The 26,808-nt window shown below is 38.2% G+C and overlaps 3 protein-coding genes across 3 annotated transcripts in view; all 3 read right to left on the bottom strand.

The window, feature by feature from the left end:
- Positions 1–479: 479 nt before the first annotated feature.
- On the bottom strand, positions 480–12,642 carry cass4 (Cas scaffold protein family member 4). The gene is made up of 7 exons (XM_079483026.1): positions 12,433–12,642; positions 5,498–5,905; positions 4,024–4,101; positions 3,772–3,888; positions 1,943–3,190; positions 1,719–1,805; positions 480–1,583 (listed from the first exon to the last, which is right to left on the bottom strand). Exons 1-7 carry the CDS (start codon positions 12,436–12,438, stop codon positions 1,185–1,187), a joined length of 2,343 nt encoding a protein of 780 aa, XP_079339152.1. The 5' UTR covers positions 12,439–12,642; the 3' UTR covers positions 480–1,184.
- Positions 12,643–14,370: 1,728 nt separating this feature from the next.
- Positions 14,371–17,381, bottom strand: cstf1 (cleavage stimulation factor, 3' pre-RNA, subunit 1). The gene is made up of 6 exons (XM_079482559.1): positions 17,044–17,381; positions 16,494–16,678; positions 16,077–16,354; positions 15,769–15,966; positions 15,233–15,623; positions 14,371–15,068 (listed from the first exon to the last, which is right to left on the bottom strand). The coding sequence occupies exons 2-6, from the start codon at positions 16,660–16,662 to the stop codon at positions 14,809–14,811; spliced, it is 1,296 nt and encodes a 431-aa protein (XP_079338685.1). The 5' UTR covers positions 16,663–16,678; positions 17,044–17,381; the 3' UTR covers positions 14,371–14,808.
- A 1,312-nt stretch (positions 17,382–18,693) lies between these two features.
- Positions 18,694–26,808, bottom strand: part of eif4g3a (eukaryotic translation initiation factor 4 gamma, 3a) — a 37,129-nt gene continuing 29,014 nt past the window's right edge. Inside the window, exons 20-34 of the mRNA XM_079483448.1 lie at positions 25,581–25,685; positions 24,955–25,093; positions 24,608–24,711; positions 24,272–24,365; positions 24,062–24,182; positions 23,696–23,901; positions 23,037–23,155; positions 22,222–22,394; positions 21,933–22,058; positions 20,777–20,858; positions 20,538–20,636; positions 20,114–20,260; positions 19,940–20,021; positions 19,711–19,857; positions 18,694–19,623 (exon numbers count right to left, since the gene is read on the bottom strand). Of these exons, the coding sequence (XP_079339574.1) occupies positions 19,442–19,623; positions 19,711–19,857; positions 19,940–20,021; positions 20,114–20,260; positions 20,538–20,636; positions 20,777–20,858; positions 21,933–22,058; positions 22,222–22,394; positions 23,037–23,155; positions 23,696–23,901; positions 24,062–24,182; positions 24,272–24,365; positions 24,608–24,711; positions 24,955–25,093; positions 25,581–25,685 (1,926 nt within the window). The 3' untranslated portion in view covers positions 18,694–19,441. The remainder of the gene's footprint in view (positions 19,624–19,710; positions 19,858–19,939; positions 20,022–20,113; positions 20,261–20,537; positions 20,637–20,776; positions 20,859–21,932; positions 22,059–22,221; positions 22,395–23,036; positions 23,156–23,695; positions 23,902–24,061; positions 24,183–24,271; positions 24,366–24,607; positions 24,712–24,954; positions 25,094–25,580; positions 25,686–26,808) is intronic.

Raw genomic sequence — 26,808 nt, forward strand, 5'->3', positions numbered from 1 at the left:
GTTGTGATAACTGTGATACTTTCGGTTGTATTAAATATTATAGTTTTGCTGATATTCATTAGCTATAGTAGGCGACTTGGATAGTGGAATTTTAGTTATTCAAGACGATTTATGTCCATAATACTGCATGGCTTAAAAACGTTTTTGTATTTAATTTCTTTATTAAATATCTATCTATCTGTGTCAGCCAATCACGAGAGCTGGTCGAAGTTGCAAAACTAGATGTTTTTTCAAAGTTTATTAGCTAGAGGGCGCCATGCCCTATTTATAATAGTAAAATATAAAGCGGACATTGTCATCCATTTACACGTAGCCTTGGAGATTTATGTATGTAAAAAGACTATATATTTAATCAGAATGTGTTTTCCCAAACGAATGCAAGACTTTTGTGTTGCTGACGTGATGCTGTATTGAGCTACAGGTACATTTAGTAACCCAAAGCCTTGTTGCACCTGATTTTTTGTTAGGGAGACATTTGTAAAATAATTTACAATAGTTTATTTAAAACACCAGGCCTCAACAGTTGAGCTACAATTAAACCTAGAATTCTATATCAAACAAAGGAATTTGCATGTAGGTAACGGTGTCAAGAAGAAAAATGTCCCTATTAAAAACAGTGTGTGAAAGACTATATTGAAAAACAAAGAAACAAGGTTGGAAAGCATATTTAAAAAGTTGTATTCAAAGTTGTATGCAGAGAAAATATTTACAGTTTGCTCAAACACTGATTCTTAAATTATTGTACAAAAGGTTACACGGAGTAATCTACAAACATTTGTCTAACTCTATTAGCCAACCAAAAATTATTACCAATAATTTTTCAGTGTTGGGCATCATAAAAGTGCAATTTTTGCCTAAATCATTTAAAGTCTGAGGTTTGGCTGGGCAAGTACATTGACGGATAGATGCAAGTGTTTGACTATATATTTAAAATCAACACATCAATGACTATATCACTTACTGTCAACATCTGTCATAATAAATCATAATTATAAGTTGTCCTTTTATTACTTTTAAAATGGCCTCATCTTGCAGACTAATACATTAAAATGAAAACTAAGACATTTTGTGGGGTGTAAGTATGGCTGGGTTAGACTCACATACAAACCTAAAGGATGCAGATATTTGGCATTTACACAGTACTTCCGACCTCCTTACTATTAAATACAATACAGTACGACTGCTCAGACATCCAGTGACATTCTGAAGTGCTGTGCCCTTTGCGCCAGCTCTTTGGCCGTGTCCTGGGCCTCCTGCAGTGCTGTCTTGTCTGGGAAGTTCAAAGCTGCTTTCTTGGTGACAATGGCTAGTTGCTTGAGATGGGCACATAGCTGATTGCTCATAGACAACATTTCCCGGCTGGCCTCTCTACCTTTAGCTTCGCTACATAGTGAGTTCACAAGTCTTTGGCCCACCATGATTACCAGCTTGCTGTGGGATATAAACTTTTCAGGGGGCTCACCATCATTTAGACTACTTTTAAATACGTTGATCGCCTTCTGAATTGCTCCGAAGTAAAGTCTGCAGTGGTCAGAGATTAAAGGCTTCTTTGACGTTTGGAGTGGACTGCAGGGGCTTGGGGACTGTGAGGTAGAAAGATATATGGTCAGCTTTACCACAGTAATGCAAGCTGTACACTGGAGTTTAACAGAAATAGTCAATTTGGTATCAAGGTCACATTTTTACTTATATACATTTCTTTGAGAAATTGAAATTACCTGTTTTTTCAAGGTATCGCCATTTTTCTTTTGTTTAAAGCTGCCTTTAGACATTTTTGGTTGTTGGTTAAAATCTTCTGTCTTTGTCTGTTGAAAAGCAACAACAATGGTTGAAATGTTATAAATAAATAAAAAAACTTTTATTAGTATTGTTATTATTATTAGTAGTAGCAGCATAAATAATCGAACTATTATAAAATGATGCCAAGGTGTGATTTGACTACCTGAAGTTGTACATAGTCATTATCATCTATTCCTGAGTCTCCTGTTGTTTCACTTTTGCTTGAAATTCTCTTTTGAGAAGAGCTGGCCTGTTCCATCATATCCATTTCCTTCACAGGTGTTCTGAAAAGAAGCTTCCCGTTGGCGTTCAGGATGGACACCAGCCTCTTCACATCCTCGGGTACAGTACGAGCCACCATAACAAACCGCTCCAAGTGGTCAGGTGTCTGTAAATGCCCAGCATCCTGAGCCAGCACCTCCAGGAGCCAGTCCGTATCTCGCAGCGCATCTGCAGCCTGCTGCAGAATCAAACCCGAGTCTTCAACGATGGACAGCTGCTTCAGGAGCCTCGTCTGCAGGTTGTTATCCGTTAATCTTTGTGCGTTTCCTCTAACGTCCAAGGCGAAGTTTAGGAAGCAGGTGATGGAGTCCATCACTTCTTTGGTAGCCAGGCGGATCTGTTGAAGGTACTGACCGAGGTGCTCCTTGATTCTCCATTGGCTGCTGACGAACAACATCAGCTCGGGTACGGATTGACACACGGCGTCCTGTAGTTCGAGCAGCTGTTGGGCAACTTCCTCTTGGGAAAGCGTAACCTCACGGATGGGCTCTGGTTCGGGGGAACTGAGCAGGAAGGAGTCGCAGGAGCTTCTTGAGGAGCTGGATGCCGTGGAGCAGGTGGATACTGTTGAGCTTCTCTGGTTGTCTTTGCTATCATCATCATCTCTTCTCACATGCACCCTGGGCAAAGTCTGATTCCTTGAGTGCCAACAATGAAGCGGTTCACATGTGGGTCCGGTTCTACTCCTGAATCCTTCAAGGCGTTCATAGCTGCTGTTGGAGTCCTTTTCAGGAAGGCTGTTCCGTTTTGGTAATGCATGGGTCTCTGTTAGTTTGAAGCAAGGTGGGACATCATAGGTGCTTGTATCAGTGTCTCCAAAAGTCTGCACAGAACTGCTTGGTTTGGGAATATCATAGAGGGGCTCGGTAGGAGTATCTTTACTTTTAGGCCAAACACGTGTTGGCAAAACATTGTAAAGTGGCGTGTTCGAGTTCATAGTTTTGGGTGGCATTGTGCCGTAATGACCTGGTTCAGCACCTTGAATGAAGGCTGGCACGTCATAAATCCACTCTGACTTTGAAGGTTTTGGCATGGTACTGTAACCAAATTGAGGTTTTTGACTGTCATCACTGATGGAAGGTATGTCATAATTGGGGTCTTGGGAAGCCAGTGGTGCTGCTTTGCAGGCCTACACAAAGAAAGCAAAATGGATTTGAATGGTCACTTAAAAATTGTTCAGAAACAAATTACTTTTTTCCATTATGTTCTATAATTTCCTGTTTTCATAACAATGCAAAAAAAACTATTTTCAGTTTTTATAACTTTACTATTTATTGGAAGTAAAATTATTATTTTGTGTAAATTTTCAATAAAATTTCTTCCATGCAAATTCTAACTAAAAATGCGTTTTATTTGCAGAAAATTGAAATGGGACAAATTTCCCAAGATAAAAAAAGAAATTCAATGTTTGCAAATCTCGAATACTGCTAAAATCAAGTTCATATTTTTACATGTATTTAGGATAATTTAAAAATAAATATATGATGGTGTTTATTTTGCAACTTTTATCCGTCTTTGCATTGTCTCAGTTTTTATCATTGCTGTTTGTTTTAGTTGAAATTCAACTAATGGACACCATACATGTAGAAAACCTGATAAAATAAAAAAAAATTTACATTGCTGTAGTGTATATACAGTATTAAATGAAACTTGTAAGTTCAATAAGGACATCAAATAAAGATCATTAACAAGACATATACACTGGCTTACATTCTGGTTAGTTGCATTGGTGCGTCTCTTGCTCTGTAGCGTTTCATATCTCTTGTGAATTTCCGTGGTAGATATCAATGAGGCGTTCCTTTGCAAAGATATTTGCAATGATGATGGCTTTAAACGAAAAAAAGTTACACCGTTTTATCACATTTATTATTATACGTACAGTAGAATATTTTGTAAACTAACAGTTGTCGGATGATCGACTAACCAAAAATGGCAAATCAAGAAAACCTCAAAATGACTTACTGTAAACACGGATGTTTTTCTAACCAAGCTAGGAACATCATATAACTCTGCACCGGTTCTGGAGTAAGTCGTTGAGGCCTGCACAGAGTAAAACAGTAACTCTTAAGTATAGCCCCCCTCTTTGGAGCCGAAGTTATGTGGCCCACTTATGGGCAAAGAGACAGGACCCTTAAAATGCAGTGCACATTACAGTGTATGTGTACCCTATTAACCTAGTTCTATAATTGAAGCCATGCAACACTTAAACCTGTGGAGGATGACTGTAAAGGTAAGCATCTCTCCCTGAAGCAGAAGGGGAAATAGGCCACATGTGAACACACTGTTGACTGCACCTATAACCACAGTATACAGTAACATAGACACTTTTATCTCTCTCTCTCTTTCTGTTCCCTTTCTATCCTCTCTTTCTCTTCACTCTACTACTTCTGTTTGCAGTTAGTGGTGTCTGAATTCTGTCTTTACTGATCTTTTACAAGCTCATAAAGCTTCTGTGCTACATACCTGTCCCCAGAGAGTGGCAAGGCCCTGGTCCCCATCTGTGAACTCTCAGGTTTCAGAGCATTGCTTGTTAGATTCCCTGCATCATCTATTAAATCATTTACGTATTCTAAACCATTTTTTGTAATTAAGTAGTTTTTAAACAAAAAAAATGTTGGGCAATAAACACGTTTTGAATGCATGAGAGACGAATCTTTCAAGTCTTGTTGCTTTGATGTGAGACTTATGTTTGATAAACTATTATCTAACATAACATGAAGTTAACTTAGCATAAGTATCTATTAAAACACATATAGCCCCGGTTTCACAAGGCTTAAAACTAGTCCCAGACTAACATTTATTTTAAGCTTTCTTGACGGAAAAATTCCTTGCCCTGAAATATTTTATAATATTAAAATACACATCAGTTATGTTTTTTTCTAAGGCATTTCAAAAAAGCAACTTAAATATTTTAAATTGAATCTAGGCATTGTCCTGGTTTAGGCTAAACTTTGTCTATGTGGCCATAGTGGCAGTTTCCTGCACAGGGATTAGTTTAAACCAGGACTAGACTTTAGTTTAATTATTAACACTGATGATGTCTGTGCAAGTTGTTATCAGTTTGGAGAGCTCTAAGATTTATTGTAGTCTAAAACTAGTCCATAATGTATATATATTCCCTTTAGGACGGAGAAAAGTAAACATTTTTATTCTTTTTTTGTTTTACATTTTCACTTTACTTTGTTATTGTAAGACAAATCTAAGGCATACACATTTTTGTACTTATATTTTATAAATTATAAAATATATTTTTACATACATAATTAACATACATTTAAATATATTAAAACTTTTAGAAATTAATTTAAATATTATTCAAAATATTTAAAATGTAGCTTCAAGACCATTCAGGATTAGAGAGCTCACAAACTTTTAATACGTTTTTCTACACCGTTCTTGAAAATAGCCAAATTTGACTAAAAGCTGATGTGCTTACATCACGTGGAGAGCCGGTTCCTTCCGGATCATCTTGTGACATGTGCTTATCTGCTGAAGGGATGTGTGGGGAGGACAGCTTATATATCATATTCATATCTTCGTAAATCGGATCCACTGGTGATAGACTGGCAGGTTTGGGGGTTTGATAGATATTCTTGTTGCTTTGTCTACCCAAGGGATCCGACTCTGTGCTTAAGTTGACACAAAGTTTCTCAGCCTGTGCCGGAGAAAGGAGAGCCAGGCGGTTTGCTGGTGCCAGTCCCTTACGTCCATGAACAGAACATTTCCACCATCCTATGCTTCCCACCACGTTACTTTCAAGGACCATGATGATGTCACCCTTACAAAAAGCCAGCTCATCTTCACTTTCAGCCGTGTTGTCAAAGAGCGCTCTGGCAAACAGGGTCTGAAAGAAAAAACAAAAGACATGGAAGTGGATTGACTCAATGACACGTAATGACGTGTGAACACATGATGGCTTTGTCACAGGGATAATGGGCCCTTGGGTAGCTAGCCACGACTCCGTAGTCTTTGTGAAAGAATGTCTTCAACTTGATTTCCTGATATCCCTTTGTCTTTTAGTCATCTTGTGTACACCATGCATTTGTTTACTGTTGTAGTTTCACTAAAATATATTGTTGCTGTAAATGATTTCAATTAAACCTGAAAATACAAATGTGAATACGACGAAGCACAGAAGCCTATTTCTGACACAATGAATCCATTTAAATCTGTTTCTAGCAGAACTCTCGACAGCACTATGAACATCTGTAGTTTCCATAGCATATCCCGATGTTCAATTGTGCATTTGGTTATTTATAAACAGTCCCGCAGACATGCACAAACACCTGCACATCATACAATAAATGAGAGATCTGATGTCCGCGGCATTTGGAGAGCTCCTCACTCAGCACCACAGCACCACACACACGCTTCTAGTATGTGCACAGGTCCCTTAAAACCGCGCTCCATGTGCTCAGAAATTCCTCAGCGCCAACAGCGCACATGCTCTTAAAATTCATCACATGCTAGTGGTTGCATTGAAACACGTAATGAACGAAGCCCTTGTATTATGAACACAAGCTGTTAGCAACCTGGAACATGTGAAATTATTAGAGGCGTCAACGTGTGATATTTACATTTACATTTAGTCATTTAGCAGACGCTTTTATCCAAAGCGACTTACAGATGAGGAAACATTGGAAGCAATTATAACAACATAGGCAACGAAAATACATAAGTGCATCAAACTAGTCCATTAAAGCCTAGCACAGTATACAAAGCTAAGAATAGTGAGGTTAGTAATGTTGTTTTTTTTTTTTTTTTTTAAGAAGGAAAGGGAAGAGAATTAGGAAAAACTCAATCAGCAATAAAGTTGATATAAAGTTGATATTTTGAGAAACTCTTTATTTGGCTATTTTTAAGATGTAGTTTAATGAAAGCATTTTGTGTAGGTGGACTCTACAAGGTACGACTAAAATTACTACTTTCAAAGAAACTGGTAACTATATTCTGGCAACTAATTGAAAACATATGACATGTTACTGTAAAGTTGCTGTAAAAATGATCTTGTCTCTTGGCTTTGTGAACACAATATAAAATCAAAATGTTTGTTGGCTTTTATGATGAATATGATTGTTTTAAGGATATTTATATCTATAAAACGATATTGTGCTTGAAAAAATTAGCATTCGGAAGATAAAAGCAAACAAAACCCTTTCATCACCAAAAAGCATCAACGATTTTTATCATTCTCCACTTCAGCTTCATATCAGATTAAAGGCTCTGAGGTAAGCTAAAATGAGAGGAGTCACTTAATATGTCATGCCTCAACTTCCTGTTTCAGTGGAAATGACATCAGCACATCAAACTATTTAGTAGGTCTTTAAAGTGATAGTTCACCCCAAAAATCGGATCCTGTCATCATTTAAAACATGTTTTTGACTCTCTCTCTGGGTCACAAAAGAAGGCATTTTGAGAAGAGGTTTCGTGTCAATGGGGTCATGGAGTTTTTTGTGTTTTGCAGAAGGAAGAAAGTTAAACTGTAAAATATATGTTAGTGGATGAAGACAGAAGTAACATTTTTCTACACTTTCTACCCTCCTGTCCTTTATCAGTGCCATATACACGTGTGTATATGTGTGCAATTGTGTTCCGTGTCTCATCTTAACCCTTCCACCACGTATCCTCTTCCCCCACACACAACAGCCTTCCTTCCCTGATCTTCAACTCCCTGTTGATAAGACTCAGTCGCGAGCGCTGCCTTAAATGGCTCGCGTTGACGAATCCTCTGACAAAGCCCCCATTCACTCCTCGTGGCTGACGTACCGAGCACCTGTTCTGCCTGCAAGCCAGTCGATTGCAACCATTGCAATGCACTGGATTCTGCACGCTGACCACAACCAACCACAGGCCCTCCTACTCTAACCCACACAAACCAAAGCGCAATTTCAGTCCCATCATGCTTTGTGTTATCATTGGAAACTTTGCAGCAAAAGAAACATATTGTGTGAAGGGCAGATGTTAAACATGCATGTTTACGAGCAGCATGTGGTTCGAATTGCAGAAAAAATAATACAAAGTGGTTATGTAGTCTGAGACCGCTAGTTGAAACGTTTTCACCACTGTATGAATTATGTTATTGAGATAATTTGAATAAGTTTCCTTTTTTGCATTAATAAAAGCACGCAAGCGAACCCACTTTCATTATAGTTTCAGACTTTCTCCCCATATGCCTTCATGAACACAAAATCTGGTGGATTTTACCATATGGATGTAATGCTTTCAGAAAAATGTGTATCCATACGACTGCGCACGTGTCTTTCAAGGCAAGACCGCTGAGTGTGTACATTTCTGAGTTTTTATTTGGACTGCGTGTGTTGTGAATGTACAGTGTGGAAGGAGGTCAGATTCAGTTGGGATGCCTGCACACGTCTGCTTCTGGAGATCAGACCCGGACAGCTGGTCTGATCTCTCAACCTGCAGCTGTCTCTCTCTCTCTCTCATGGGTGTGTGTGTGTTGTTCACATAGTAAATTAACAGTGTCAGTGAAGTAAAAACTGTATTTGCCATATTATGGTCTAAAATACAAATAAAATCCAGGTTTATCGAAATATATGCGGCTTAAATGCACTCTTGTACTGAAAACGTTTTTCAGTGGTTTTGTGTCCATACCATGGAAGTCAATGGGGTCCAATGTTGTGTGGTTACCAACATTCTTTCAAATATATATATTTTTTATATAAGAAAGTTAAGAAACATGTTTGGTGAATAAATGATGAAAGGATTATCAGTTTTGGGTGAATTTGCCCTTTAACTTGACACAGATGAAAACAGTGACTTCTTGAGCTCATCTCAATACATTGTGTTTCTTTGTTTTTTTGTTCAATTTACACCGACGCATTCGGCCGACGCATTTATCTTACTTATACACAAAACAGAACCTGTGGAACATGCTTAACCTCTCAACCCAAATGTGAAAGTTCATGTATGAAAGTACACCCCATCTGCTAGAAGAAATGCGAGGAATGATGCAACTTTTGACAGACATCTGATGCACAGACATGAGACGAGATTATGAGAAAAGCAACATTCTGCAAAGTAGCATGCATATTTAAGACTGTGAGTTAGTTCCAACAGGAGGAATATTTAATCTTGGAAAAATATCCATACATTTTTGAAGTGCACACCCAAAGTCACTGCCAGGCAATGGCAATGCGGATCTCTCTTTAAAAGGGAAGAAAGCTGCCTTATTTAGCTAATATATTAGACTTTCCCACACTGTGCGTGAGTACGCTCAAAGTGGGGCATCCGGGACTTAATGCAAATTTTGTATGCAAGGAAAAATCCACAAATTTTTCAATTTCCTTGTTTTGAAAATCTTTACGGTTTAGAAAAGTGATCAAAAACGACATACCTTTAAAGCAATGTTGGCGTGTGAGTAACTACAGTTGTCAACACCATCTTTATTGTTAGGTTATACCACGATAGTAGATTGGCATGCAATGGTGATAAACCACAACTTGATCGTGTAAGCAAAAGGTTTCACAAAATACCAAAATGGTGGAGGATGTTTAAAAGTATGTTACAGACTGTTAAGTCCTGTAGGTCATTACGTTAACAACGCAAGGTTTTGGGTTCGATCTCATGGGATTGCAGATATAAATGTATAGGATAATGCTATGTTTTGGGTAAAAGCGTCTGCCAAATGCATAAATCTAAATGTAAATTGGAACCAATGGCTCACTCCACTGCTTTTCCCTCCCTTTCGAAGCACTATGGTGGCTGAAACAGAACCTCATCACATTTTCACTTTGCAGAAGGAGTTTGCAGTTTGTCTGTTTAGGGCTACTGTAGAAACAACATGGCGATGGGACCCGCTGTGCATGTAGATAGCAATTCTTACATAACGCTTATGTAAGGTCTTTATACACCTCTGAAGACATAGTGATGTACATTACATTACAGTTCGGTCAATAGATTCTCCAAAATATTACACATTGGACCTAAAAGCAATGTTGCCGTGTGTAACAAGAGGTGTCAATACCACACATTCAGTAGCGTTATACCACGGTATTAGATTGTAGTAGATTGGCATGCAAAGATGATAAACCGTGACTTGATTGTGTAAATGAAAGTCTTCAGAAAATACCAGAAAAAATACCACAAAGAACATGGAAAAATATGTCACAGACACTAAACAAATGGGGAAAAGACTGAGCTTCTAAAATGTTTTAATGTTTTCTAAATGTTCTCATATAAAGCGTTCAGAAGACGGTCTGATAGCAAATTGAATTAAATTAAGAAAATACTGGTTCGTTGCTTAAGTATGTCCTCTAGACGACTTTTTTCTCTTCTCTCTTTTTTTAAGTTTTAACAATTAAAAAGGTAAGAGATAAGATAGAGGTCACTGAACACCCCACTTCCACCCCCATTACATCTGCTAACCATCCGATCAAAACTCCCCTGGTATTTCCTGTGTGAAACTGACTGATATCATTCACAATGCATTCTGCATCATTAGATATATCAATTCAGATGGCTCTGTTTGTTTGTTTTTGGGGAGTATATATGACGAATAATGTTTGTACATTATATATCGATGGTTGAGCTCATTCATTACTAAAGTTCCTGTTTTTGAGTATTGAAATAAATGCATGACCAGAAATGTTACACGATATGATAAGATTCAACGTAAAGATAAACCACAGATACTACTAAACACGGTTAAGATCTCTTGCAAATAAAGGCATGTGCTTGTAATATGCAATGACTGGACTGTTTTGCTGAGTTAATCTTTTTTCTTCTTTCCTGCGTGCATTTATAATTGTATTTCCTGGCCCATTGTTTCTTCTGCTTTTACACATCTATGTACTCGCCACATCTGAACCTCTTCCTGTAGCCAAGTCACTGTTTTTTTTTGTTTAATGTTTTGAAAAATATACAAATCTTTTCAACTTAGAATTAATAAATATTGTTATCGGTCATTTAGGATGGCCAATAAATCACAAAATGCAAGTGTAGGGAGGCTGAGAAGTAGTTTGTAACCATTGTGGCGGCTCTTAAGACAAATGGATAAGTAGGTGCAGAACTGGCAACCACTGTGTTAAAGTGCGAGTCAGATACGGGCACTGAATTAAATATGATATCATCATATGTGTAGTGTTAAAATATTAATAATCCCAGTTAATAATATCACTATTATTTTCAATGCAGGTAAAGTGTGTCAAATGTCCCGTTGGTTCCAGTTGTGGTTGAGAAACAAAACAATTTCCCCCCCAAAAAAATTTTTTTCAGAAAGAGCCTGAATCACATGTAGGGTAAAAGTATCAAATATACAATTTCAGGTCGGATGACGCTTCAACCTAGATGTCATGCTGGAAATGTAGGTGGGGAAATGAGGCATCAGATCCGTCTGTGTGGGTGAATTGGTTATTAAGGTTTGTTGACATGATTAAAATAAACTTACTATAAAGGTCTCAGGCACGCAATATTAATAAGTGAATGCAGATCAGGGGTAAACAATACAGCAGATTCCTCATTTACACCACAGCTGGAAAAGTAAACCGTTTCATCAGTCATGAAAAGCATAGTTCACTTAAAAAAAATACAATTCTGTCATCATTTATTCACCATCATATAATTTCAAATGTTTAATGACAAGCTGTAATTTCTTCTGCAAGAAGATATTTAAAGAACATTGGTAACCGAACAACAATTGGTCGATTGACTCGTTTGGTTTTTGAACACAAAACCAGACAGTTCTCAAAATATCTTCTTTTGTGCATCACAGAAGAAAGAGTCATACAGAAGAAACTTGAGGGTGAATAAATTATGACAGATTTTTTGGTTTATCACTTTAATTGCAATCAAAAGATTGCAGCAAGTGGACAATAGTGTACACAGAAGTATTTTTACATTTATGCATTTGGCATTATCCAAATGGTCCAAAACATGCACGACAAGAAAAGAAGGTTTATCCTTTTCTTCATTAAAAAGTGGTAAATGTGCTAATGCATAGTGCACCTATAATTCAAGTTTTATATTCTAACACATTTTGTGTGATGTCTGTAACCTTTCTACCCCAGTTTCAAAGAGAGGCACACTAACAACAGCCATACAGTTTCATTCTCCTCGCATTCATTCTAAAGGTGCTGTATCGTGTTACTCTGCACCCTAGGCAAATCTGCAGGTCTATACAAAGCTCGGGGTGTCAGGAGAAGGAATCCGGGGCTGACACTACATCTTTAGTTAAGTCCCACCAGTTGGTGCTCAGCAAGCCCTATAAACAGTTCCTCTTTGAAACAGACAGCATGCTTGGAGTTTCCCGGTCAATGCTTTTAATCTTATTGGCTCTAAAACTCAAGTCAGGATCTATCAAGTAGACTATTTCTGAAAAGAAAGGATGATTTAGAAAGGAATGGAACTACTAACCTCCATCTTTTTAAGATACGAGTCTGATGGCCAAGCTGGTGATAAATCCCATTCAAAAGTCCACGTAGAGTTGACAGACACAGCAGCGCTCGTCTGACAGCATCTGTAACGGCAGCGTAAAGATCTGTGTCTGTTGCTTTCTCCAATCTCCACCACTAGCTCTCACATACACATGGCCTGAATAAACCCAGTGACCAGACACTTCACAACAAGGGTGGGGCATGAAGCGAGATGGGTCTTACACTTGTGCATGCCACCCAATCAGAATCACCCTCAACCAACACTTTTGCCTGCCCCTCCTCTCCTTTCTTTTTGTCACCTCCTCTTTTTTCTCCTCCCAGTTTTATAAAAATGTGACAGATTATTTGTGTCTCTTGAAGCCAATGCAAAGCAGAAGTTGGTCAGATAAATAGAAAACTTTAGCATTACAATTACTCCCTTTACATTTTCAGTAGCCCTTTCACAAAAGTGAGGTGATTTAAGAGATTTATTGTTTTAACGGGACAGATTGTTCAGATTCCAGACGTGGTTGTCAAGACGACACATGCAAGAAGCATGGAAGAATTGGAGGACTAGGACTGAAAGTAGACATTTAAATGGATAGTTTGCCCAAAATTTTAATTTTGTCATCATTTATTCACCCTGTTTTTCAAAACCTTTTTGGCCTCCTTTGTTCTGTGGAACACAAAGATATTTTGGAAATGTAAGTCAATGGGGACAGTGTTGTTTGGTTTCTATCGTTCTTCAAAATAACCTATTTTGTGTTCTGCAGAAGAAAGTTTTAGAGAAATGATGAAGGAATTCCCTTTTAGAGCAACTTATAAACATATTAACATACAAATGTGTTCCACATTAAAGTTGAATTGTTATATATTGCTTTAACATATACAAGCCTTCCTGTGGCTCAGTGGTTAGGACATGGTGCGAGCAATGCCAACGTCATAGGTTCAATACAAGGGATTGCACATACTTAAAACAAATGTATAGTATAATGCAATGCAAGTCTCTTTTGATAAATAATACAATAAATGTAATACCACCCTGTTCAGGCAGTTTTGGGCAATGTAATCTAAACATGTCATACTGACAATATATGAACAAAAAATACATAGATACATGCATTTTCAAAAGACATAAGAGTGTATGTATTGTGAAAAGCGCTATACAAAATAATAGGAGTTGAATTATTTGGTACACATCCTGTTTGATCTGTATTCTTTAGAACCTTTAGTACTTCCTCAAAACTAGAATGAAACTTAATGAATGAATAAATACAGATCTGAATAAACAATGAGTGATACTCCCTACAAGCTTAGCTTTGTTAAGGGACTACTCTAAAAGTGTGTCCAGCAAAGTAAAAGGAGGATCTTGAAACTGTTCAAGGAATTACCCATTTGCGTCAACTATTTAGACATCATGGCTAAATTGCTTAATATACATAAGGGCAAAGACAACCATATTGACACATAATACCAAAGCTGCTCATAGCTTTTGTATCTCGCCCAGATAACCATAGTTACACAGCTTCTCTAAAAAATGAATGTGTCATTTCACCTTGGTGGCAAGAGCTGCCTTTCTATTTAATTTCGTGTGAGCTATGCAGCGATCGTTTACCACAAATAAGATATACATAGAATACATACCACAACATATGCAGAAATGAATAGATGCTTTCAAACAGCCAAGTTGAGTGTCCAAAGACATGCATAACCAAAATAAGTAAAATCTTTAAAGTTCAAAGTGTTTTTTTGTTTAAAGAAGTTTTTTAGGTAGTACTGTAGAAGTAATTTTGAACAATCACCTGTAAGATCTCATGACTATAAGATGAACTGTACAGGATAAAGCCAATGTTTAAAATCTCTGGTATCCTAAAATAATGTCAATGCACAGACCGTGGAGATGTGCAAGGCTTATTCCAATGATGAAATGACAAACAAATTCTCCAAGAGCATTTTAATATAAAACAAAGATTACATTGAAACTGAAAGTAAAAAAAAGGTTTCTAGGCACTTGCCATGTAGCGAAAGTCATCTACACAACAAATGCTCTCAATAAAATGTACACAACGAATGCCAACCATATGGCTCAATGTATAAATTTGTCTATTAAAGACTAAATGGTTTTGAATTGAACATGTAAAAATGCAAAAGTGGCACAACTCTATTTGTTATTTGTAAAACAAAACTATCCAACAGTTACATCAAGGTACTCCAGTCAAATCAGAGGCAACAATCTTCTCGACGCCTTTAAATATTTTACATATTAAATTCAACGCAGTCCTAATGACAAAGCCTGTCAAGTCTTTTGACAACACAGTGTGGATATCTGAATTGGGATCAGCTGAACTCATTCTTATCTGATCTCAACACAACGGTCTTAGTCAGTTGTGGTGCGGCGATACCAGAATCGGGCTCTGAAGTCATCGCTGCAGGTCATGAATCCCGGGTTGGTTGGCGAGTGTACAATGCAGCGCACTATGTTATTGTGGCCCAGTGAGAGCAAGTTTTTCCTCTCGGCTGTTCTTGAGTCCCAGCAGCACAGACTGATGGTTCGTTCGTCCGGCAGCAGCACGTAGTCCTCGGTGTGGTTGAAGACACACTGAGTGCGGTGTGTTTGTCGACCGCTGAGCCCAGCGCCTGCCAGAACCGACAAAAAGAGAATAAGGTGGTAAGACATCATGCTACCATTAACACCCAAATGTATTAAAAAAAGGGTATTTCCAGTAACATTTGAGTGTATTGACATGGAACAAGTTTAATTGCATTGAACAGAAATCTTGACTCAACGGCGAGTTGCTCACCTGTGTACTTCACCAAAGTCCGGCCTGTGGAAATTTCCCATAGCTTGGCGATAGAATCTTTTCCGCTTGACAGAATATACTTGGAGTTCTTGGAGAAGACCGCCGAACAGACCTCGGCTCCGTCATGCGCTTTCTCAAAGGTGGTCACACATCGGTTTGACACCCCATCCCACAGCTTGATGCTTCCGTCTTTGCTGCAGGTGACATAGCTGTTAGCGCTGGGATTGTAGCAGACTCCGCAGATGGTGTCTGTATGCTGATCTAGAGGGTTGCAGGACACGAAACACTGAAAGGTGTTGACATCGTAAAGGCGCAGGGTGGGGTGCTGCGTGCCCACCAGTAGGAAATCTCCAGATGGGTGGAATGAGATGGAGCGCAACATTTCAGCTTCCTATGGAATGGCAGAGCATAGTTTGTTTATGAGAAATCACAAATGACTTTTCAAATATGTTAAATAAAGTGCCATGTTATCACCGATTAATTACATCAAATCATTTTGCAGATGATTTGTTTAATTTTCAATTTGAAGTTTATACCTGTATGTGCTTGAAGGCTCTTTTGGCCGATGGCTTTGAATAATCAAAAAGTTTAAGGGTGTAGTCACGGGAGCCAGAGGCCAGGATCTGTTCGGTCGGGTGAAAAGATAGACAGGTGACTTCATCCACGTGATCGTACAACGTTCTGATCACAGGGTGGTTCTCCATATTCTGCTGGGCTGTTTCATTCATCATCACCTGAACCAAGCAGAATTGTTATAAATTTGTATTTAAAGCCGGACAGTGATTGTCTTGTGAAAATGTGGAACGATTCAGTGGCTTTAAAAAAAGGTATGCTAAATGTTCACCTCCAGAGGCATTGCGCTTTTGGCCAGCATACGTTCCGTGTCCAGGATCTTAATCGAGGCATCGGCAGAGCCCGTCGCAATGAGCTGGCCATCCCGGCTGTAAGTGGCGACACGACACGGACCCTTGTGGGAAGTCACGTAGCAGGTCTCATACTCGGACGCTTCTGGAGACATGGTCTGCACGTCCGCATCAAACTCCAGGTCGATTCCCACACCAGGTGCCACAGTTTCAGAGCGACCAATGGCGTACTGCACAGCGCTGTCATCGTTCTCCATTCCTGTGAAACCACATTAAAATGTACATATTTTAATCACAAACATTGCTCGCTCCTCGTGCAAACTGTAGACTGAAAATGATAATAAAAATTGCATCGGCGCATTAACAGAACCAGAGATTGAATCACTTTCCATACATACCTATTTTGGCCAGCTGCATGAGCTGCTCTGATGGAGACACCACACTCTGGGGTTTGACCTCACTGATCAGGCTGTTGGCAATGGTCGTGTAGCCATCATACAGCAGCTGGCTGATGATCATCCTGTACAGTTGCTGTCTGTCCTTCAGTGTGGGCTTGGGCCGAAACATCTCTGCTGCTTTATTCCTGCAAGCATTTCAACAAGATATAGATGCTCAGGTTCAGGACATATTCAAACCGTTTGTTTGTTATCGGGAAAACGGGTTTGTTAGTAACTTCACATTACAAAAAGCATAGCCATGGGTTTACTACAGTAACCGTGTTTTAACTAGGATTTATATCATTAAGTTAACGCTATCTAGGTAGGCAGCTAACTAGGCTTCGAAACAGACATATATTCATTATGTTATGCATTTATCGTAAAACAATACTCGTAACGAAAAACCCCGTAACAGTTTCGTCTATGTATGCTTTTGACTAAAGAAAACGCAAAAGTTACAATATACACGGAATTTCATTCATTTAACGTTGCAAAACAGTTCACAACTTACCACACTATTCAATAGAAACGCTGGTTCGCGTTGTGCGTCTTACGTCATGACGTACGTGGCATTATGGGAATATTCCGGATAAATTAAAAGTCCCGCCAAGTTAAATTAAAAGTTCCTGCAGCTGCAATCCGTTACTTTTTTAAATGAAAAAAGAAATCGGGGAGAAAGTACACAAAAGAGCAAAAATCGACCCACAACTTAATAATAGTGGATATATAATAATAGAGTTGGGCTGTCGCCAAAATATGACCCCGCGTTTTTATGTTTCAGTCAGAGATGGCGACATTGAGGCAAAAGTACGGTGGGCGGGAAGTGCAAAACAAACCACGAGTGCGCATGAAGAAATGCAAATGGTGGCGGTAGATATAACGCACATGATTCGCTTTGAAATACTGCAACGTAAAATGCAGATTTGCAGAGTCCCAACGGAGGCTACTTAAGTAAAAGTACTAGGGGTTTTCTGTTCCGGGTTATTTGGTTATAGTTACACGAATGAATGAATGTTTTGTACTTGAATTGAGCGATCCTTAAACTTTTTTTGTTATCTATTTTCGTTTAAGAATTGATATATTCACCCTAGGATTAGTAAAAATCATTTTTAAAGTGTTATTTTATTAATGAAACTCGTTGCCTGTTTCTGTGTTGGGAATTTAACAATAAAGAGTATTAAAGAAATGAAGATGTCACTTTAAAATCAACAATACGCTATGATAATAACCCAATGTAGGCCGATTTCTGATTTATCTGATGTATCTGATTTTAACAGTATTTGAGTATTTTACTCATACTGAATGTAGCCATAAAGCAGCACTAGTCCTCAACACTTAAGATGTCAGTGAAAAACAAGAAACAGTAGATTTGTGAGGAGAGCAATCGCATCACACGGACCACTTCAAAACTGCAACACCATATACTACATCTATTACAAAGCTCAAGTGCTCATAAGGAAACCAATATCCTTCAAAAAGGTCTCTTCAGTAAAGCGGGTAAATAAAATAATTTTGAGGAAAAATTTACCAGGTTCAGTAAGTAAATGCACCATAATGCACTATATATATTACCTTCAACTGCCCTGTAAATGGCAATATGGCTTCTTCTGTCGCAGAAATAAATGGCTGCCGTGCAAAATGTAATTGCATTGGTCATTACAAATGTAGTGGAGTAAATAGTACATATACTTATTCAAAAATGTAGTGAAGTAGAGAGTAAAAGTTGCTAATATCTTTGCTAGTATACAACAAGATACTTAAGTACAGTAACATTTACTCAAATACTATACAACACTGGTAAAATGTGATTTCATTCTTGACCTCTGCCTTTTTATTTGATATTAAAAAGTGTAAACATCAAGGTTCTTAATCATCATTTTTTTCAAGGATCTTAACCTGGACACTCATTCCTCCAGCAACTTCAAAGCACTTAAAATGTTTAAATGTGTCACTCATATTTTTTCTCAATTGAAATGTTTGCCTTTGTCTACCCCTGGAATTGTGTGTGACTTTTAAAAAAAACAAAAGACGCAAAAAAGCCCTTGAAACGGTTTAAAACCAGATCAGCTGTTCAAGATTGACATGTTAGCAAAATGGGACATTAGCGAAATCCTGTAAAACAAATCTTAAAAATAAACAACACCGCAATGGTTTATTTTTTAAACGTTGTTTCGGCCTTTATTTACAAGCTTTACATTTCCTCTGTAGGTCTTCATTACAAGAACACTGAACAATCCTGGACATTTTCTGAGTTGAATTAACTGTTTGCATTTCACCTTCGATGCATACAGGTAGTTGATTCTGATCACAAGTTATCTGCAAACAATTTTTTCTTTCAGGATGCATATTCATTTTTATTCTTAGTTGGAATGTTCATTGAGCAAGCCAAAGCAGGTATGGTATTCCAGACAACCTGAACCAGACATTAACCAACTCCATCCTGGACATCCCGTTCAGCCAAGGATTTATGTTTATTTCCTTCAAAGAGGGTATTTACCCTGTTTTAAGTTGAATCACTTGAAATCTTGGTTGGCTGCTTACACATTTCAACAAAATGAATATTATTGTTATGATACATGTTCTGTTATTTCTATCAATGTTTTTCTTGCCTGCAAATGTTAAATAGAACTCCATATTCGCAGCCATTTAAAAAAATAATAAATTAAGAGTTCAGAACCTATTTTTAAGTCTCTTCTTTTGAAAGTAACAAAAAATGTCAAACTTTAAAACAAAAATATTTTCTATATATATATGATACAAGTATATATTGTTCCCTCCTGTTGTAGAGTTCCAGCTCAAAATGGCCAAGTTTTTGAAAGTCATAATGTAGAGAACTCTGGCCGTTCCTGTAGGGCTAGACTTTCATAGTCTGGGTTCAATGCTTGTGTCAGCTGTCTACAGTATTTGTGTCAATTATCCTCAGATTCCTCATCCGCCTCGCGTAACCAAGTGAAGAAGGTAGTGACCGACTTAAGTGCCACCCCTTTTCCATGCTGCTCCGCTGGGTCTGTACTTGTCTCCCATTTATTGAAAGCGTCCTCCGAAATAACATCCTCATCGTAAAGACAGTCAAAAAACATTCGGAGCAGATCTGCAGAATAACCCAAAATAATATGTTACTTTTATAAAGGTTAATAATATGCAAAGATACAAGTAGAAAGAAATGATGTCTACACACTGGGTGGTTGATCCAAGGCAACGATCAAATCCTGAAGAGCGTAAAGGGCCTGAAGCTGTCGCTCCGTGTCTGAGTCGAAGTACTTGTGTAATATAGGCAGATGTCCCTGGATGACAGCGGTGTCCAGTCTACAGGAAGTGCTTTCATCTGAAAAAAAACGAGATTGCAAAAGAAAGTAATTTAATAAATCGTATCCCAGTGTGATAAAAGCAATATGCGGTTTTCTTACCTGTAACTGCTGCCTTACATACGGCTGTCATTAAAGCTCTCAAAAACAGAGAAGAACTCATCTGAGATTCATCCAAATTAGCCTAAAAGGAAATTCACAGAATAGGTTTCAAGGTTTATATATTCAGAATTCCGTGTTTTTAGCCTGTTAGCTTTACAGAAGACTCGGTCTCACCTCGATCCAGTCGAAGATCTGCTCATCATTGGTCATGTCTTCCAGCAGGAGGTTCTCGAGTTGCTTGAGGAACTCCTCAGGGCTTAAGCTGATCTTATCCGGAGCCGAAGAGTTAGTGGAACAGTCTGATAATGTGAACTCTAATTTCTGCAGAGTAAAGAAAAAGATCTGTTTTATAATACGTTCTGTACGTTTGTGCACCTGCAAAGTTATTGGGGAGTTCTTCTCAAAAGCATCTTCCAACGGATGAACAAAACTGTGCGCCATCAGAAATTATTCTTTTAAATTGTTTCTCGCAGACCTTCAAAGGAAATCACATGAAACGCTCATTCAATGTTGATAGAGATCAGGTGATAATTGTGTTTTCATCTCATGTTGTTTATGCAGATTGGAAAGACTGTGGTTGTTGGCTTTGCCTCCTCACCTGCTGCGAGACGAAGGCAGTCAGATCTTCTCCCTCGGGCAGTAAGTCGGCCCAGTTTAGCCCAGAGTCCCTCCACAAGTCTCCCACTTTTCTATGGCTCTTTATTTAAAACAAGAAGCCACGTAAACTCACAAACACAACAATTGAGCTCCTTTCGCTTAAGTTGTGTGTACAAATAAAATAGATAATTTCTGACAGCATCATGCAAGAGCCTCTACGTCGACTACCATTTAGCTTACCATTTGTTTGCATAGTAGGTGCAGTATTTGAGAAAATAAGATGGCAGCTCTTCCCACGGGGAGTAGCGGTTTACTTAACTCGCTGCAGAAACAAAACAAATCTTCATTAGATGCTAAACTGAATCACACTGACAGGTGTGCTCGGCATGAGCCGGGAATCACTGCATCTACTGTGCACCGCCAAACTGTTAAAGCCTCAATACTGAGTGTCTGCTGAGCCAAATAACTACTGACTGTTTATTTATTTATATATACAGTTAAATTCTGCGTTCCGATTTATTGGGGATTTATTTCAAAACGTTTATGTTTTTTCTTCACACATGTTTTTCTGGTACACATCCATATACAGTAGATGTCTTTAAATTTAAAATAAAAAAAACCCCAATTTTAGTTTCATAATTCTCTTTTTGTGTTTGACAAGAGAGGAACAGGCATTGGAACAGAACGCTTTAAAGCAGATCTTGACCTGGTACTGGAGCTTTAACAGTACATGCATTTCCAAAATAATTCAGTAACACTTTACAAGAAAGTTATATTAGTTAACATTAGTGAGTAGGCAAACATAAACTAACAATGAACAATACTTCTACAGCATTTACTAATACTTTAAAATCAAATATTGTAACAGTTATAGTTAAAGTGCATTGGTTTTGTGTCCATGCAACAGAAGTGAATGGGTGCCGAGGCTGTTCGGTAACCAACTTTCTTCAAAATATTTGTTTGTGTGTTCTGCGAAAGAAAGCCTGAAAGGTTTAAAATGGCAAGACGTAAATGACGACCTAATTAAAATTTCGGGCTTCATCGCTTCAATGCCCCATGAAAAAACATGAACATTTTTATTGACATTAACTAACACTGGCAAGAGTAAATATAGCTGAAAAATTATATTACTTATTGTTAGTTCATGTTAGTTAATGCATTTACTAATGTCAACAGATACAACCTTATTGTAATGTGTTACCAATAATTCATTTAAAGAGAGATTCCACCCAAAAAGCCAAATCTATAAACTTAAAAAACTTTATAGCTACTTTTTTTTATTAACTTTGTAACTGAGTTTTGGGGGTGGAATGATCCTTTATCTCAAATGACAAAAACAACAAACGGACTCTATGCATGCCATTCCCATCCGAGTGTTTACATGAGGAATTCTGACCTGAACAGATCTCTCATAGCAATTCCTCCCTCTTTCAACAAAGGGCTGAGCAGCTCAGCCAGATAGAGCCAGATGAAGGGAATATCAATGGCCATGTCATCAGCCTGCTCCAACATCTCTGAAAACCTACAGAGTCAAGACATGCAAATCATTCAACCAAATTTTAGCACTCAAACATAAATACGATTTAATAACACACAATTTTACTCTATCAATAAATATAATTTAAATAATTAAAGTTCATGTTAAGGGAGAAGCTTTCTATTATTACTATACAGTATATACTCACCCTTTGTAGAGTTGTGAATGGGGCAGGATGCCCTTCTGAATGAGCTGATAGTAAAGCAGCCCCATGTGCTCTCTGGCTATCTGACTGCGCTCGAGTGTGCACTCCAGACCCACACGTACAAACACAAACAGCAGAGAGGGCTGTTCAATCTCCACTACACACTGCACCGCTTCCTGCACATACACACAACACACAAGCATTCAGATAATTGCATATTTGAGGTCATGGCTTCCAAGTTTGCAGATTCCAGTAATTCCACTAAAACAAATGCACATCGTGACATTCTGGCGAATTCTTTGCTTACAACTTTGTTGTAACAGTTAAAGAAGCGCTCTTCTCTTCCAGAATAAAAATAAACATTTGGCAGACGCTTTAATCCAAAGCGACTTGCATTGTATTATACTATACATTTGTTTCTAAGTGCGTGCAAGCCCTGGGATTTTAGCATATAGTTATACAAGAAACTCGCCCTGTAAATGTACTTTCAGTTTTTCTGTACACATTTCTTTGTTCTTGCTAACAAAGAGAAAGATATTTGGAAGAATGCTTATAACAAAACAGATTTCATCCCCCATTAGGAAAAGATGCAATGGTCATTGTGCCCCAGAACGGTTTGCTGTCCTACAGTTCATTCATCAAAATGTCTTCTTTTGTGTTCAACAGAAAAGTAATGTTTCCTACTATGGGAGTCAATGGGGGACGAGCTCTGTTCGGTTATCAACATTCTTCCAAATATCTTTCTCTGTGTTCATCAGAACAAAGAAATGTAACTCGAAGGCGAGTTAATTTTGGGTGAAGTATCCCTTTTTTTTTACCTTGTAGTCATTAATGTGTAGAAACTCATCGATGATAGATTTGGCTTTCCTCTCCATCTCCTCTTCAGACAGGACGGGCTTCTCTGAAATGATGGTGACTGGCGTTTCTGGTGTCACTCCTAAGCAAAAGGTCCATGAGCTCAGTATTAGAATACAGTATATGCAAGAACTTCATTGTCATGCTCGCAATGCAATGAAATTCTTTATTTGATCAATATGTTTTGTATGTAACACATTACAAGTAAGTTACACATTCAGCCGCAGAGAAGGTTAAGAGACTATTTGCTATTTATAGATAGTTGTTTAGGTAAAATTACCATTTTTGTTATAAATAAAAAAATATTGTTTCTATTTGCATTAATTTGCAGAAAATGAAAACTGGAGAGACAGGTGAAAATAAGAGAAAAGATGCCCTGTATTTTTTCAGACCTTAAATACTGCAGAGAAAACAAGTTCATTTGTACTTTTAAGCAAAACAACAGTAATATTTGTTTTTGATGTTTATCGCAGTTTTGTCATGCTGTCCAATTCCTGTTTCCCATTGCTGTTGGATGACTTTATGTCACTCCTGAGGTTTGATTCTGTTCTAATGTGTTTTTAGATTGTGTATCTACATTTTTTCACTTATGATTGTGGAGAAAGTGTGTGTCTTTTCTCACCTGTCTCTGTGGCCCTGCTGTTCTCCGTCTCTTTTTTGTCCTCCGAGATGCTGGCCTTGCGGTTTGTGTTTTGCGAGTTGACCGTTTCCTCGGGGTTCACGTTGTCTGTTTGCTCATTGTTGATGTCCCCTCTGCTGTTTGGCCCTGTTCGGGACGGCCCCAAACTCAAAGGCTTTTCGCTGCCTTCACGACCAGTACTGCCGCGGCTGAGACAAAATTAAATTGAGCAAACCTTTAATGAGAATTACATCTACCTAAATACAGATGTTCTACTGGTGATACAATTCTGGTGATATTCATTTACAGTTACCTTTACTTTAGAGTTCAAAAAGTGAAATTCTACAGGTTTTGTTGCATGTTGGTTACCTTCCCAGTGTGCGTCTGGAGTCAGAATCAGGACTCTGGGATGGAGGTGGGCTGGGTTGAGCTGTGGATGACTGCAGAGCTGAATACCGGTTCAAGGTGTTACCGAAATTACGCATTAAATCTGAAAACACACATGCAGAAATGTACAAACCTCATTTTATACACTTGAGTGGGGCTTAAATGTCACAACATTAGTGTGTGTTTTCTCACCAGAGTCACCAGAAGCTTTGGCTCCACCGCTGCTGCCCTTTATCCAGTTGATCTGAGCGCGTGGACCCAGCTGAATCTTCTCATCGATTTGAGGCTGTGGTGTGGGATTGATTGGGGTTAACAGAGGGGGGAGAGAGGGTTTTATTCCTCATCACTACACCACAAATACCACAACGCCATTAATACAACCAGCAGGTGGCAGCATAATGTCTTATGAATGAAACTTTGTGCTGACGCATCAGATTTCCCACAGTCGCTTTCTAAAAGCATTGATCAGTCAATAGATAACCATTATAAGAGTGATGCTTGAGTGTGTGTAGTTATCCATCTCATCACCTTGGAGATCTTGGGGATCTTTGTGGGGTCGATGGTTCTGTTGTTCTTAGTGGTGGGGACCGCGTTCCACGTCTCATCTCTCTGCGAGCGCTGATCCCGCTGATCTGTAACCACGACAACAGGACAGCACAAATTGCAATCGGAAGCCCACCACATTATCGCTGGTCATATAAACAAACCCAACAGCGTTAGAAGCAAACCTTGTTAACCATTTACTGTAAGTGTTCTCCTCCATCAACAAGCTTTTCTATTTGCAAAGCATGCTGTTGATCATGATGTTCATACTGATCTTTTTAAGCTACCTTTTCCCATTTTAATCTCGGAATATACTGTCCTGCGGATCTTACCTGGTCTCCTCTTCATGTCTTTAGAAAGAAGTTGCTGATGAACCTTTCTCTGTTCTTCCTGTTCCTCCATCTTGGCCTCTTTATGAATCTGCTCTATGGTTTTAGGACCCTGGTCTGCTCTCCGAGACACCCAGTTATGCTGATATACACACAGAGACATCAGTGTGAGACATTGGACCATTAATAAACATGCAATGCCTAGCATTACAAATGATTGTTTCCACAACTGCCATTGGTCAATAAAACAAAAGTGGCACTATTGGTTGAGGCAGAAGTTGACAAAATAAAGGCGTCGTCAAAGTGGCGCAGAATGAAACTTGTTAACATTTCTCTGGAACTAAACTCAAAAATGGTTCACATTAAGCAAGGGAGCAGAGAAAGTATTTAAAAAAAAAATCATACTGATATTAAAATACAACCTTTCATTTGTATTATACTACTTTACTGTAGTGCTAAAGGGGTCATTGAGCAAAAGCCTTGCTAAGGCAACGTCAGCATGCAGATGTTTTTGATGTTTTCTTTTGCTTGTATTGAAACCAGGCATTTATAAACTTTTGGCAGTGGTTATCAGCGCGCTCTCTCGATGCACGCAAACGAAACCCAATCGAAATCCCGGCGGCACTCACCAGTCTCAGATCTATCACATCCTGTAGCAAGAACCGTATCCGTGAAGACGTCTTGCGCTCTTTGACAATTTTCTCCATCTGGTTGAAGTACTGGTCCATGCGGGGCTATTCAAGGACACAACGGGGCAATGGTTATGAAAAACACATCAGTGGACTGTCACAGAAAATTGCTGTTTGAAAATCAGTGAAGAGTCTAACACATTTGCCAAATTATTGATTACAAATGAAGACAGATCTTTTTTAACATGACAGAGGATGGACAGTCATATAGCACAGACTTTGTCTGTATCCGTCCATAATCTAGAAGTTTTATAGAGTTGTCATAAATATAAAAATAAGGATTTGAGGTGAGGAACTGCAGTCCGATCATAACTCCAGGTCGAGAGAGGAAACCATTTTCATTTACCCTGTTGCCTAACTCTGAGCTCCAGACTTCATGGCAGTATGTTTGGCCCAGCTGGAAAGCATTTGGTCTGTGTGTGTTTGTGTGTACGGTGTTCAAAACATTCCCACCCCTCACATTATTTCTTATTTTTTTGTATTGCAAGGTTAGGTGACTTGCAAATGTTTTTTTCTCTACAAAATGTCAATTAAAAGTACTTTATTGAAATGTCAAAGTATCGTCAGAATAACATTAAACGATAAAAATCACCATTATGCAATGGCGTGAGGATAAACGGTTGCCCTTGAAACTTTAAAGGAAAAGCTGGAGAAGACATAAAACAAGACAAAGGCAAAGATTTGGACCTTCATTGAAACAATATCAATTTCATGATGAAACATTTTTCTGATTGGGTCTCAGAATGCAAGTACGCAGCCTGGATATGCTTAGATTAATATACAAATGTATGTATTCAAAGGTTGCAGGTTTATATGGACATTTTCTATAGGCTGTAAACTGAACTTATTTCCAGAATTGCAGAACTAAATTAAATCAAAGTGCTTCTATCTTAAATGTTTTCAGAGCAGCCTTTCAATTAAGAGACCATTACAAATTTTCATATAATCAGCATTTCTAGATGTATTGTGGCCATTCCAGTTCATTGTCTGTTGCATTTCAACAAAATAAAACCTCAGGAGTGACATCCAACAACAATGTGAAAGATTGACAGTATGACAAGACACATGAAAACTGTCATAAAATCAAGGTTAACACATGTAAAAATATGACAGTTGTATTACTTAAAAGTGAATATGAACTTGTAAAATAATAGAAATATTTTCTGTT

This window comes from Barbatula barbatula (genome assembly GCF_947034865.1).
Source record: "Barbatula barbatula genome assembly, chromosome: 20".
NCBI classification, from domain to species: Eukaryota; Metazoa; Chordata; class Actinopteri; order Cypriniformes; family Nemacheilidae; genus Barbatula; species Barbatula barbatula.